The sequence below is a fragment of the Triticum urartu genome, chromosome 1A (genome assembly GCF_056163025.1).
Source record: "Triticum urartu cultivar PI428250 chromosome 1A, HENAU_Tu73, whole genome shotgun sequence".
In the NCBI taxonomy this organism is placed as follows: Eukaryota; Viridiplantae; Streptophyta; class Magnoliopsida; order Poales; family Poaceae; genus Triticum; species Triticum urartu.
The window spans coordinates 251,673,042-251,686,630 of NC_141873.1; the positions used below are offsets into that span (position 1 = coordinate 251,673,042).

A 13,589-nucleotide genomic window follows, 5' to 3' on the forward strand; every position below is an offset into this window, starting at 1 on the left:
TGTCATGCATTTCATATCATTTCATCATGTGCATCGCATTTGCATTCGTGTTCGTCTCATGCATCCGAGCATTTTCCCCATTGTCCGTTTCGCAACCCAACACTCCCACGTGCACCGGCGCACCCCTCTTGTCTCTTTTCATGAGCGGGTGTTAAACGTTCTCGTAATGGACCAATATTTGCCAAGTGGCCTTGGTACACCACCGGTAGACCGCCTATCAAATTTCGTTCCATTTGGAGGCCGTTTGATGCTCCAACGGTTAACCGGATAACCGCAAAAGCCTCTTTGTGTTGCAGCCCAACACCCCTCCAAAACGGCCCAATAACCCATCTAAACCTTCTCCATGTCCTCCATCATCGGATCACGATCGTGTGGGCGAAAACTACACCTCATTTGGACATTCCTACCTCCCTCTACCTATATATATGTGATCCCCTCTGAATTTTTCGCGCAGTCCAAACCCTAGCACCGCTCCCCTCGCGCCGCCGGACGTTTCTTCCTCCGCCGCCGGACATGTCCGCCCTCCACATCGCTCCAGCCAATCCCGTCGTGCCACCTCAGCTCCGCCGTCTCCCGCGGCCAACCCAGAGGCACCACGTGTTGCCGCCGTCCCCCCCCCCCCCACCGCGCGAGCCCGCGAGCCCGGAGCAGGCCCGCCGGGCCCGGTCGTCGCCGCCCGCACCGCCCGGCTCCCCGAAGCCTTCGCGCCGCCCGAGCGCGCCTCGCTCCTCCCGCCGACGAACCTCCCGCTGCGCCCCCGCATCGCCCAGCCAGCCGTCGTCCGCCTCGCCGGCCCCTCCGCCTCGCCATATCCGGTCTCCTCCCCTCGCCGGAGCGGCTCTCCGTCGCCGGAACCGCCATGGCCGCCGGCTGCCCAGCCGTCGGGAGTCCTCCGTCCCTGGACGTCGTCGTTCCCCGATCCAAACGGTGTCGCCCGCGTCCGGGATCCCGCTATCCCGCTCGGCTCCGTCCAGTTTTTCGTCCACGGGGTATGATTTTCCACTGTCTTTTCCAGTCCCTAATATTTTTATGCCTCCTTCATCGCATCATATCTCGGTGTCCGTGGGTCCAAATCATGCATATGATATGTCAAATTGTTTATCACATTGAGCTCTTCATGTTAGAAGCATTTACATGCATGTTACTGTCTGTTATGATGCCATTTTCATTGATGAAAGAGTGCTATAAAATGTTAGCTGCTGGTGATTACCAGACCATGAGGTTTTGTCATTTTTGTTGCATTTGATGTGTGCATCGTATGAGTATGAGGTCTACATGTGCTTTGAACTACATCATGCCATCTTTACAGAGGTGCTTGTCTTGTATTTTTGTGATCAATATGGTGACTAGCACAAGCATGCAAACTAGGCTTCATGATGTTGCTGTTTTCAGGGACTTAGCATTTTGCTAAGTATTTTTCCTGTTGTTATTTTTTATGCCATGTAAACTTGATGCGACATAGTGATCCATGCTTATTTTGGGATACTTAAGTAAGGGTGTTTTGAACATGTGGTTATGCTCTATCCATCAATGCCCCTGTTTACAATTATGGAGTGCTCTAGCATGTCTTGTTCTTGCTCTACTTTTGCTATAAAATGTTCCAGGCAGAATGTTAACGTGTTAATCAATTTTGCCATGGTTGTTGTTAGTGATCCATGCATCCCATTAACTTGATCTTGCCATGGTTAGCTTCATGAACATGTCATCTTGCTATTGGTATGCTTATATTGTCATGCAATACTTTGTGGTGAGTGACATGAGCTCGCAAAGTTGCCTTCACAAATCTGTTTATGCCATGCTCTGTTTTTCTGCCAAGTCTGAAACTGTTAATAAAACTTGCTATGTTTACATGGGTGCCAACATATCTTCTGTGCCTTTTTGGCTCACGATCAGTAAGGGAAGTTTGATCTATGCATTTAGTACAATCATGCCATGCCTTGTTTTGCTATGATATGTTCCTGTAGCATTTTGTTTGCTTGCTCTAAACTTTGCTTCCTGATGTTATTTTGACATGTTAGTATTTTCACTAAGTTTGTGAAGCTGATATCTTTTGCACTTTTGTCATGCTTGTTTGAACCTGTTCTGGTGTGTTTTAGCCATAGCTCAATGTTCATGTTTTGTCAAGCATCTCTTGTGCATCACTGCCATATGCTTTGTTGCTATGTTGGAGTGTAGTAGCTTAGTTTCTTGTTGCATTCTAGGTGGCATCGTGCTGTTAATCACAGTTTTGCGTCATCCTTGTTTTGCTTGCCATTTGCAAACCGTGCATCCGCTTCCGGTGATCTCTATATCGATTTCGACCGAAATCACCTCATCTTTTCAGCGGCATACTTGGTTTTCCAAGTTAATGTATTGATCATTCTTTCCCTTCCGAAGCACGCATATGCATTGCATATCACATCTCGCATATCATGCCATGTATTGCATCATGTTGCTTGTGCATTGCACCGTGATTGATTATTGTTCCATTGATTGTGTTCTTGCCTTGGGTAGATCCGGGAGACGAGTACGTGAACGAGGAACCTGTTGAGTACGCTTTCGAGGATCAAGCTTTCGACAACTCTGAGTACATTGCAGGCAAGATGACCATACCCTCGAAATCACTTCTATCTTTGCTTTGCTAGTTGTTCGCTCTATTGTTATATCGCACTACCTACCACTTGCTATCATGCCTCCCATATTGCCAAGTCAAGCCTCTAACCCACATTTTCTAGCAAACCGTTGTTTGGCTATGTTACCGCTTTTGCTCGGCCCCTTTTATAGCGTTGCTAGTTGCAGGTGAAGCCGAAGTTTGTTCCATGTTGGAACATGGATATTGTTGGGATATCATTATTATCTCTTATTTAATTAATGCATCTATATACTTGGTAAAGGGTGGAAGGCTCGGCCTTATGCCTGGTGGTTTGTTCCACTCTTGCCGCCCTAGTTTCCGTCATACCGGTGTTATGTTTATTGATTTTGCGTTCCTTACGCGGTTGGGTGTTATGGGAACCCCTTGACAGTTCGCTTTGAATAAAACTCCTCCAGCAAGGCCCAACCTTGGTTTTACCATTTGCCTCACCACCACCTACTTTTCCCTTGGGAGTCGCGCTCCCGAGGGTCATCTTTATTTTAACCCCCTAGGCCAGTGCTTCTCTAAGTGTTGGTCCAACCTGGGCGGCGCCCCCTGGGCAACCAGGGTCTATGCCAACCCGACGTCTTGCGCATCCGGTGTGCCCTGAGAACAAGATATGTGCAGCTCCTATCGGGATTTGTCGGCACATTCAGGCGGTTTTGCTGGTCTTGTTTTACCATTTTCGAAATGTCTTGTAACTGGGATTCCGAGACTGATTGGGTCTTCCCGGGAGAAGGAATATCCTTCGTTGACCGTGAGAGCTTGTGATGGGCTAAGTTGGGACACCCCTGCGGGGTTTGAACTTTCAAAAGTTATGCCCGCGGTTATGTGGCAGATGAGAATTTGTTAATGTCCGGTTGTAGAGAACTTGACACTTAACTTAATTAAAATGAATCAACCACATTTGTAGCCGTGATGGTCTCTTCTCGGCGGAGTCCGGGAAGTGAACACGGTTCTTGTGTTATGCTTGAACGTAAGTAGTTTCAGGATCACTTCTAGTTCACGACCGTTGCGTTGCTTCTTTTCTCGCTCTTATTTGCGTAAGTTAGCCACCATATATGCTTAGTGCTTGCTGCAACTCCACCTCACTATCCTTCCCTACCCATAAGCTTAAATAGTCTTGATCTCGCGTGTGTAAGATTGCTGAGTCCTCGTGACTCACAGATACTTCCAAACAGTTGCAGGTGCCGATGATACCAGTGCAGGTGACGCAACCGAGCTCAAGTGGGAGCTCGATGAAGATCTTGGCCGTTGTTATGTGTCTTTTCCGGATGATCAGTAGTGGTGCCTAGTTGGGACGATCGGGGATCTAGCTTTTGGGGTTGTCTTCTTTTATTTTGGTTCCGTAGTCGGACCTTTGATTATACCTTGGCTGATGTATGGATTATTTTATGTATTGTGTGAAGTGGCGATTGTAAGCCAACTCTTTATCCCTTTCTTATTCAGTACATGGGATGTGGGAAGATTACCCCTCTTGCGACAAGCCTACCATGCGGCTATGCCTCTAAGTCGTGCCGCGACACGTGGGAGATATAGCCGCATTGTGGGTGTTACAGTATTGCTGAGCACCACCTCTCTTCTCGGTCTTCTACTGCTAGCCCCAGTGTCTCCCGCTCTAAGTTAGAGCGGAGGGGGGGGGAGAAGACGAATGTGAGGTGGACAATGATGTGGCGAGGTCAACTGTCAAATCCATGCCACATTAGCTCAAAACCACCAAAGTAATCTAAGGAACGAAAAATATTCGGTTTCAACAATTGAGAGATTAGGTTTTACTGGTTTTGAAGTTGAGGGACTATTTCAAAACTATCGATAAAGTTAAGGGACAAAAAATGTACTTCTCCCTAAGAATAATATGCGTGTATCTAACCAGCTGATTTCAGCAAATATAAGCACTGACAGCAGTAGCAGCATCTAAAGCACTGCACCTGTTTAATACTAAAGCACTGCACATGCCAATTTTCCTACGACTTGCAGAACAAAGGAGGATTGCATTCTCTTATTCATGTACTGCTGTGAAGAGAAGCAGGGAAACTTTTTTACCAAACGAAAACGAAAACGGAAGCATGTGCCAAAAATCCTCTCTAAAACTCTTTAGTCCCACTCGTCGCCGACGATGATGTCTTCCTCGTCTTTGGGTGGCCGGACGACGGTCACCACCTCCGCGGCGGCCTGGCTAATGCCTTCCTCCAACAACTTCTTGCCCCTCTCCACCACCAGCTTCCCTCCCTTCTCCAGCACGTATATCCCCTCGTCCACCACCTCCTTCCGTTTCCGGTCGGCCACCACCAGCACTCTCTCGTTCTCCGCCGACCGCCACGGCAGCACCCGCCCGTCCGCCAACTCGATCACCACCGCCTCGTCGGCCACCGCCATGACTGGGGCCCAGCCCGGCAGCACCGCCCAGCGCGCCCACCCCTTGTCCACCTCCACGATGCCGAGGTCCGCGTCCGTCTGGCTCCTCCTCGGCGCGAGGTCCACGGCCTTGACGCCGTCTGTTTCTTTTACAACCGGCAGCAGCAGCACGATGGACGCCTCGGAGATCTCGCCGTACATGAGCCGCACCACCGGCACCGCGGGCCGTGCGTCGATTTCGGCCTCGAGCTCCTCCACCTCCTCTCCGGCGGCCTTCTTGATGGCCCTCTCAATCTCGAGCTCCACCCGCGCCCTGGCCGACTCGGTCTCGACCACGTCGAGCGAGCGCTCCAGCTCGGGGATGCGGTCCTCGTTGGCGATGGCCTCCCGCGACAGCCGGAAGCGCGCGTACGCGAGGCAGTCGCCGGCGGAGTGCCTGTCGAAGGCGTCCCATCCTTCGTCGCCGCGGCGCTGCGGGAAGTCCTTCATAGAGCGCGCGAGCTCGCGCACGCCCTTGGACTCGAGGCGCCTCTCGATGGTGTGCTTGGTGGCGACGATGCGCTGGCGGGCGTTGAGGAAGCGGAGCTCGTACAGGAGGTCGGGCCCGCCGTAGGAGTCGAAGTAGTGTAGGAGATCGTCGGGGAAGTCGTCGGAGATGAGGGAGTCGCGGACCTGGGAGGCGACGACGAGGCGGTTTTGCTCGACGCCGGACATGCCGGTGGCCTCCTCGATGGAGGCCGGGGTGAAGCCCTCGCGGGAGAGGGAGGAGATGAGGGGCGCGTACTCGTACCAGCGGCCCATGCGGTCGCGGAGCACGGCGAGGCGCTCAGTGAGGTCGAGGTTGCGGTAAGTCTCGGGCAGGGGGTTAGGCGGCGGGTGGAAGGGCTGGTACAGCTGGCCCGGCGGGGCCGTCGGTGGCGGGGTGCGGGGGAGCATTCCACCGCCGCCTCCCCCTCCGCGGCCCCCGCCGCCTCCGCCGCTGCCGGGGAGGATGAGCTTGCCGCCGTTCGGGGGGCTGCCCCGGGGTCCACCGCCTCCGGGGAGGATGAGTGCGGCGATGGTGTAGGTGCATCGACGCCGGCGGTGGTGGGCGGTGGAGAGGGGCTTGCGGTGGCGCGGGCCGGTAGAGGCCGCCGGGTGGGGGTGGGAGACGGAGAGCATGGTGGTGATAAGGTGAAGGGAGGAGCGCAGAGGAAGCAGGGGAGCTTATCTCATCTGCTCTCGTCTCGGGGAGGGAATGGCAGAGGAACGGGGTTCGGTTAAGTGTTGATTCGAGTGAATTGCAAAAAACCATCATATTTGAAGTTGAAGCATCCAATTGCCATCATATTTGTTGCGCGTCCCAAAAATCCATCACTTGACTTGTAAATTTTCTCAATAAAAACAAATGACCGGTTTGCCGCAGTTAACACGATTTCTGACTAGGCTGGCCCACCCGTCAGGTGCCACGTGGGCGAGGCCAGACGGCGAGTGGGTTGACGGCCGTTAGGGCACGCGGTACAAAACAGAGCCCCCACTCCCCGCCGCTCACACTCCACTCCACTCGCACACTCTCTCACTCTCACCCCTCTGCTCTGTCCCCTGTTGCCGCCGCCGGAGGCACGGTTCCCTCCCCGCCGTAGAAGATGTCGTCGTGGAAGGATGGAGAGGAGAGCAGCGATGAGGAGGAGCTGCTCGGCATGGATCTGGAGCAGCACTGGGTAAGATATCTGCTTTGCACCTAGGGTTGGGGTTAGGGTTCAAGTGTTCTTCGATTTAAGACCATGTTTGGAGCAGTTCCTATCTTTTCTGTGGTTCACTAGTGTGCTACAATGCAGGCGAACCCTGGCACCACTATAGATGCATCCTTCTGTGGTAGAGTTGCAGATGCAAGCATCACATGTAGACTGCACTTGGCCCCATGCATGAAATATGTTGCATTTGAAGGAAGGGACACTGGGAGGAGGTTCTATGGATGTGTTGTTCCTCAGGTCAGTAAATTCAGTGGTAGTTAGTCTGCAGATTCAGTTAACTGTGTTAATGGTAGTTAGTCTGCAGTAAATTCAGTTAATTTGGACTATCTGCAGTTGCAACAATCAAATGTTAGTTTGTATGCAGTAAATTTGCACTGTTTGCAGTAAATTTGGTAGTTAGTATGTAGTAAATTTGGACTGTCTGTAGTTGCTGTCAGTAAATTCAGTTAATTGTGTTAGTGGTAGTTAGTCTGCAGTAAATTCAGTAAATTCAGTCATTTTGGACTGTCTCTAGTTGATGAAACATGTTTTTAACAGTGATTTTGCAAGCATCAGTTTGTGTCAGTAAATTGAGTAAATGAAACATGTTTAGGACATTGATTTGAACTTGAAGTTTCCTGAATGTCTATTGTATCTGCAAGTATGACTGAATCACTGGATATCTCATCTATTTTATTTTTGAAGTTAGCATCTTTGTTTTCTAATACTTGATGCAGGATGGTATTGACTGTGGAGTTGCTCAGTGGGTTGATGCCCCATGGCCTTCTATTCTGCAAAGATGTTTGGAGAAGATATGGGAGATGTTTCATGAGGAGAATTATGGCAGAGTGATTGACCATGCTAAGTATAAGAAAGAGTTGGACAAGGTGAACAAGCAGTTGGATACACTTGGGGATCAGTACAGTCAGCTGGTTGAGGAAGTCACCAAGATGTTTGATTGGGCAGATCAGAACAACAGGGTCATGAGTGATGAAGAGTTCAAGCAGAAGCAGATGGATGTGGACAAGGACATGGAGAAGCTAGCTATCAGCAAGGAGAAGTATAGTGCTGACTTTGGCAAGATGAAGCAGATGGAGAAGCTGGCTCAGGAGCTGAAGGAGATGAAGTGCATTCTTAGGTCTCAGGGGAAGATCATTAGGAACACAAGGAAGGAGAGGGATGAGATGAAGAAAGAGAGGGACTGGCTGATAGAGGAGAAGAAGAAGCTGGAGTTTCTGGTGGGTGATCTTATGAAAGCTGGTCATGGCAACAAGGACAAGCTTGCCAAGATCAAGTCAATCCTTGATGAGTGAACAATGTTGTTCATCACCTCAGTTATGTTAAGCTAATATGTGGCCTTGGAACAATATAGCTGGCCTTGAGGTTGTATATTTTGGGAATCCCCTAGTTATGTAATGACTGTGATGTTTATCTGCAAAACTACCTCCAGTTAATTTATGTAATGTATGTAATGACTAGCTGCAAAACTACCCCAGTTATGTAATGTTGTTAGCTTTCTATAGTAAGAGCTATGCTATTATGAATCTGCTTCTTTGGACTACATGGTGAATGGTCAAGACCAACTGGGCATGGCCATTGGGCAAATGCTTACATGATGTAAATTGTTGATCACATAAAGCACAAAGATATGCATTTAACCTATAGGGTACATAATCCTAATAATCCAAAAATATGCATAGTGCACTCACCATCTAGGATTTATTACATTGCACTCATCAACTGATTTGATACATAGATAGATAGCAAGATAGATCTAGGAGCAGTGAAACTTAACATATCATTCATCTAGGTACAGAATCCTACTCCACCTCATCCTAGTAACCTGAAAAGGATGGAAATTGGCCCTCCTCCTTGCCCAGTAGATGATATCATCATCAGTAGGGTTGGAGCCAACTGGGAATGCCTCCACGAACTGCTCCATGTCTTTGCGGTTGCGTGCTGCAAGGATCCGCTGAGCTAGTTGCCTTCTCTCCCTCCTTCTTGCCTCTCTACGCCTGGCCCTGGGCACCTGTTCTTCTTCATCGACAACCTCTCCAAGATCCATCTCTCAAAGGGTTTGCTCTGGCGGCTGGGGGGAGGAGAAGTGATTGTGTTTGGGTTTGAATGTTGTGTGTGGCAATTGGGGGGTGCCTTATATAGTAGAAATGGTGGCTGGTAGGTAGGAAATAGATTAATGGTGTTAGGTAGGCTTTTAATTGGCTAAGAAACCAAGTCCAACTTTCCTTGTCCTCCTTAATTGGCTCTGAATTTTAACTAAACTGAATTTTAACCCAAGCCAACTAAAACAATCATTTAGGCTTTAGGGTGGCTTGGGCTCGACAAAGCCACCCTAAACCTATCATTTAGGTTGTATGGTGGCTTGGGCTCGACAAAACCACCCAAACCACCATTAAATCTTCAAGGTGGCTTGGGCTCGACAAAAACACCCTAAACCTATCATTTAGGCTCATTTAGGCTTTAGGGTGGCTTGGGCTCGACAAAGCCACCCTAAACCTATCATTCAGGCTTTAGGGTGGCTCGGGCTCGACAAAACCACCCTAAACCTATCATTTAGGCTTTAGAGTGCCTTGGGCTCGACAAAACCACCGAAACCATCATTTAGTCTTCAAGGTGGCTTTGGCTCGACAAAGCCACTCAACCTATCATTTAGGCTTTAGGGTGGCTCGGGCTCGACAAAACCACCACTCCAAACTAACCATCAAATGCCAAAATCTCATAGAATAGCAAAAAGCATAAAATCAAAAAAGTAAATTGTTGATGAAACAAACATGTTCTCAACCATAAGAGTTATCATCCATACAAGTTCTCAAACTTAGCATGGTAACACAAACAAGTTCTCAAGCATAGTTCATACATAGCAGTTCTCAGGCTAAATACTGATTACACATAGCAGTTCACACATAGCAGTTCTCAGGCATAGTTTCTGAAATTTAGAAATACTTAAGGCAGGTGGTTCAAAAGACAACAGCCAAATTATGCACTGACTAGTTGCCACTGGCATAAAAGTAACCCCTCATCCTGGTGCTCTGGAACCTCTTCCTTTTGAGACCCTACTGTTGCTCCCTCTATTGTAGTTGCAGCCCTAGGTGCCATGTAGGGCCTTCCACCTCTCCTGCTGGCTGCATTGCTTGAACCTGAAGCTCTTGTGGCAGCCTGGGAAGGAGTAGTAGAAGCATCACTGGTGATGCTTGCCCTTCTAGAAGCAGCAGTTGTTCTTCTTGGCCTTGTAGAAGCAGCAGGCTGGGCAGGACCAGTAGAAGCAGCAGTTGATTTTCTTCCCCTGGTAGATGTAGCAGGCTGGGAATGACCAGTGGCAGTTGATTTTCTTCCCCTGGTAGATGTAGCAGGCTGGGAATGACCAGTAGCAGTTGTTCTTCTAACCCTAGTAGATGCAGCAGGTGGTGCACTGGTTGCAGGCTGTGCAGTAGCAGTAGAACTTCCCCCAGCTCCATGGTAGTGAGTTCTGGTTGTCTAAGAAAGCACACATCATAGCCCAACAATTAGGATGAATCAAATGATTAAAACAATGACAATAGTGTGCATATTCCATACCTTGTGCTTGTCCTTTCTTGCCTGAAGATGAGGCTTCAGGTGCTAAGGGCAGTAGGTGTACCTATGTTTCTGCATATTGCAGTTGCTGCAGGTGATAGTTGCCATCCTTGATGTATCCTTCTTTGTTGGGACCTCAAATTGCCCCTTCCTCCTAGCTGTTTGCTTCCTGCCCTTCTTCTCTTTGAACACTGGTGGATCTATGTCAACAGTTGGTGTCCTAAGCCAACAGTCAGGCCCTGGTACAGGGTAGATGATGTGCTTGTATGTTTCCTTATACAATGGTTTTTTGAAAAACTCATGCACATAGTCTTCTGGCTGTCCCTTCACTCTTGTAATGGCAGAAACTGCATGGTTACATGGCCAACCACATAGGTCCCATTTCTTGCAGTCACAGGTCCACTTATCAAGGTTCACACAGTAGGTAGACTCCCCACTAGTGACTTGCCAAATACCAGGACCTGCCATGTATGCAGTGCATTGCCTTGAGTACTTTTTTGACTCCTCCAACTTCTCCATATAAGTGGGTGTTATCTCCCACTTACTCTTCTCTGTCTTCTCTCTAACTGCTTGGTACTTAACCATCAACTTAGTTCTGAATCCATCTACACAGCTCCTTATTGGCTTGTTCCTCACATCTAGTATCATCTTGTTAAATACTTCACTAAGATTGTTGACTACTAGGTCTGTCTTGCATGTGTGATCCATAGCATGCCTTGCCCAAGTCTCTTTAGGGATATCACAAAGCCACTTCCAAGCATCTTTATCCCCCTTTCTCAGTTCATTCATTGCAACCTCAAAACCATTCTTGGTGTATGAATATGCAGCATTGTCCATATGCTTCTTCAACTCCTCACTTCTGAAGCCAGCTGACTGGAAATTTGCATAGATATGTCTAAGACAATATCTTTGAGGTGAGTGTGGGAACACAGCTTGAATTGCATTCAACAGCCCCTATTTAAGTCATTATATAGATTATTAATCATATAACTTCATAATTGCAGCAAGTATTACAAATTATTAATCATATTACTTCACAATTGCAGCAAGTATAACAAATTATTATTTCTAGAAATTGCTTATTCAATTGTGAAATGAAAAATATACCTTCTGTCTATCAGAGATGATTGTGTATGTGCCCCACTTGTTCCCCTCTCCAATGCAAGCTCTTAATTGGCTAAGAAACCAAGTCCAACTTTCCTTGTCCTCCTTATCAACAATACCAATTGCAATAGGGAATATGTTGTTATTCCCATCCCTACCAGTGGCTGCAAGTATCTGTTGCCCAGTAGAAAGCTTGATAAAGCAACCATCTAAACCTGTATTGAAGCATTGGGTAGTGAAATCATTGCATTATTAAGTACAATATATGGGCAATGAATTGGAGTAATTTGGAATACATATAATACCTATAAAGGGCCTACACCCATTCAAGAAACCTTCTTTTGAAGCATTCAGACAGTAGAACATGTAGTGGAACCTAGGATTTGGGCTAGGATGGAGCTCAAGCTCTCTGGTAGTCACAATGCATCTGCTCCCAGGGTTGGTATCAAGCACAGCTTGAAGATAATCCCTAAACCTTGTGTATTGTCCCTTCATGTCACCTTCCACCACTTCAATGGCCAATGACCTTGCCCTGTAGGCCTTGGTCTTTGGCACTTCCAGCCCATACTTAGTCTTTGTTCTTTTAAAATTGCATCAACACCAGCCCTTGGATTATCTCTCAGTTGCTACTCACATGTTCTAGCCATCCAGTCAACTGTCACTTTGGTTTTTTCTCCATGTGCACCACAAGTGTGCAACAACTGCATCTTCTTGATGCAGAATGTCTTCTCATGAGCAATTGTGAATGTAGTCATGAAAAAAGGACACCCATTGTCCCTTTCTGTGCAATGCACAATGATCCTATCCTTGCAGTTCCTATGGTACTGGAAATTTCTAAGGATTATGATATGAAAATTCCTAAGTGCTCTTCTAAACTGATACACATCAGTGAAGCACATACTCAAGCAAAGTTGGTCATGAGCATCTGGCTTGCTCTCATCATACCAGATCCTAATCCTGGCCCTCTTGGCTTGACTCTTCCTTCCACAAGGGAGTGGTAGACCTGACTCATCATCTGAATCACTAATGCCATAGTCCCCAGGGAAACAAGCAGAATCATCAGATGGAATGAAATCAGGAATTACCTCAATGTCAGCTTCATGGTGTGATCTTGTAGTGGGGCCTGCTTTGCCTACTTTCTTGAATGTTTGAGGAAGAGGTGTCTCAGGTTCTGTGTCTGAGTCCTCTGCCTCTGGACACATCTCTTCCACTTCTGTGTCTCCTTCAAAGTGATGCATGGGATCCTCTCTTTGTTTCCTTTTCTGCTTCAGCTTCTCAATGATTTCATCTTCCTCCTCATTACCTATGTCATGCTCTTCCTCCTCAATGATTTCATCTTCCTCCTCACAGCAGTTCAAATCAACAAACACTTCATCATCAGAGGGGCCAACATCTTCCTGTACTTTCTCTTTGCCCTTTGCTTTCTTCAAATTCATGCTCTGTTGTGTGTTAATATATGCAGACTCTTGACCTGGCTCTACAACAGCAATAGGCACAGCATACAACTCTTCAATTGTGTCTTCAACAGCAATAGGGAACAATACTCCTGCCTCATCTATAGAAATAATGTTGGAATCCCCCACATTACTTATAGGCACTTGTTCCTCCACAATATTTGACCTATAAAACTCTCCTGGATTAGGCTCATTAGCCTTAATTACAGTTATGTTGAGCACCTTCTCCTCAGCATAATAGTCTAACATCTCTTCCACACTATCTTCACTGTCAATAACCTGCATTCCTGCTGCCCCCTTTCCTTCTTCTTTCATATAGAACATGTAGTCAGCTTCAGTATATCCCTCTTCAGTCTCTAGCAGTGCTAACATGTTCATAAAAGTAATTTCTGACAAAGAAATGGTCCTCTCCAAGTTGTCTCTCCCTTGAAAATGGTACCTTATTTCCCATATCTCATCATCCAAACTACATAAAATTGAGGAGAATTAGTGCTTGATTGATTCTGTTTTAATAATGTAACATGTTATTCAGACAAGATATTAGCACTATCTTCACTGTCAATAAGGAGTAAACAAAACATTCATGCATAAACCTATAAACCCAGAGCTATATTTCCTACTGAAACATGTTATACAGAAAAGATATTAACTATATCAGCTACAACACTTGAGTAAACAAACAATAATCTTCAGTAAACAAAGCCCTAAAATCAAACTGCTCTAAAATCTCCTAAAATCTAACAACCCTAAAATTTCCTAAAATCTAACAGCCCTACTGTAACA

At 47.2% G+C, this 13,589-nt stretch overlaps 2 protein-coding genes and 1 pseudogene across 2 annotated transcripts; 1 reads left to right on the plus strand and 2 right to left on the minus strand.

The window, feature by feature from the left end:
• Window positions 1–4,473: 4,473 nt before the first annotated feature.
• On the minus strand, window positions 4,474–6,229 carry LOC125556300 (rubisco accumulation factor 1, chloroplastic-like). The gene has a single exon (XM_048719063.2). The coding sequence runs from the start codon at window positions 6,125–6,127 to the stop codon at window positions 4,706–4,708; it is 1,422 nt and encodes a 473-aa protein (XP_048575020.1). The 5' UTR covers window positions 6,128–6,229; the 3' UTR covers window positions 4,474–4,705.
• Window positions 6,230–6,302: 73 nt separating this feature from the next.
• On the plus strand, window positions 6,303–8,168 carry LOC125556314 (uncharacterized). The gene is made up of 3 exons (XM_048719069.2): window positions 6,303–6,666; window positions 6,784–6,936; window positions 7,416–8,168. Exons 1-3 carry the CDS (start codon window positions 6,592–6,594, stop codon window positions 7,989–7,991), a joined length of 804 nt encoding a protein of 267 aa, XP_048575026.1. The 5' UTR covers window positions 6,303–6,591; the 3' UTR covers window positions 7,992–8,168.
• A 3,436-nt stretch (window positions 8,169–11,604) lies between these two features.
• LOC147990734 (uncharacterized) lies at window positions 11,605–13,274 on the minus strand (annotated as a pseudogene).
• Between the last annotated feature and the right edge of the window lie 315 nt (window positions 13,275–13,589).

What these genes read in the sequence shown, in the direction of transcription:
- LOC125556314 (XM_048719069.2), top strand. Translation starts at nt 6,592, where the DNA reads ATGTCGTCGTGGAAGGATGGAGAGGAGAGCAGCGATGAGGAGGAGCTG. An exon ending in TGGATCTGGAGCAGCACTGG is followed by an intron (nt 6,667 to 6,783) that starts GTAAGATATCTG and finishes GCTACAATGCAG; the next exon opens with GCGAACCCTGGCACCACTAT. An exon ending in ATGGATGTGTTGTTCCTCAG is followed by an intron (nt 6,937 to 7,415) that starts GTCAGTAAATTC and finishes TACTTGATGCAG; the next exon opens with GATGGTATTGACTGTGGAGT.
- LOC125556300 (XM_048719063.2), bottom strand. Translation starts at nt 6,127, where the DNA reads ATGCTCTCCGTCTCCCACCCCCACCCGGCGGCCTCTACCGGCCCGCGC.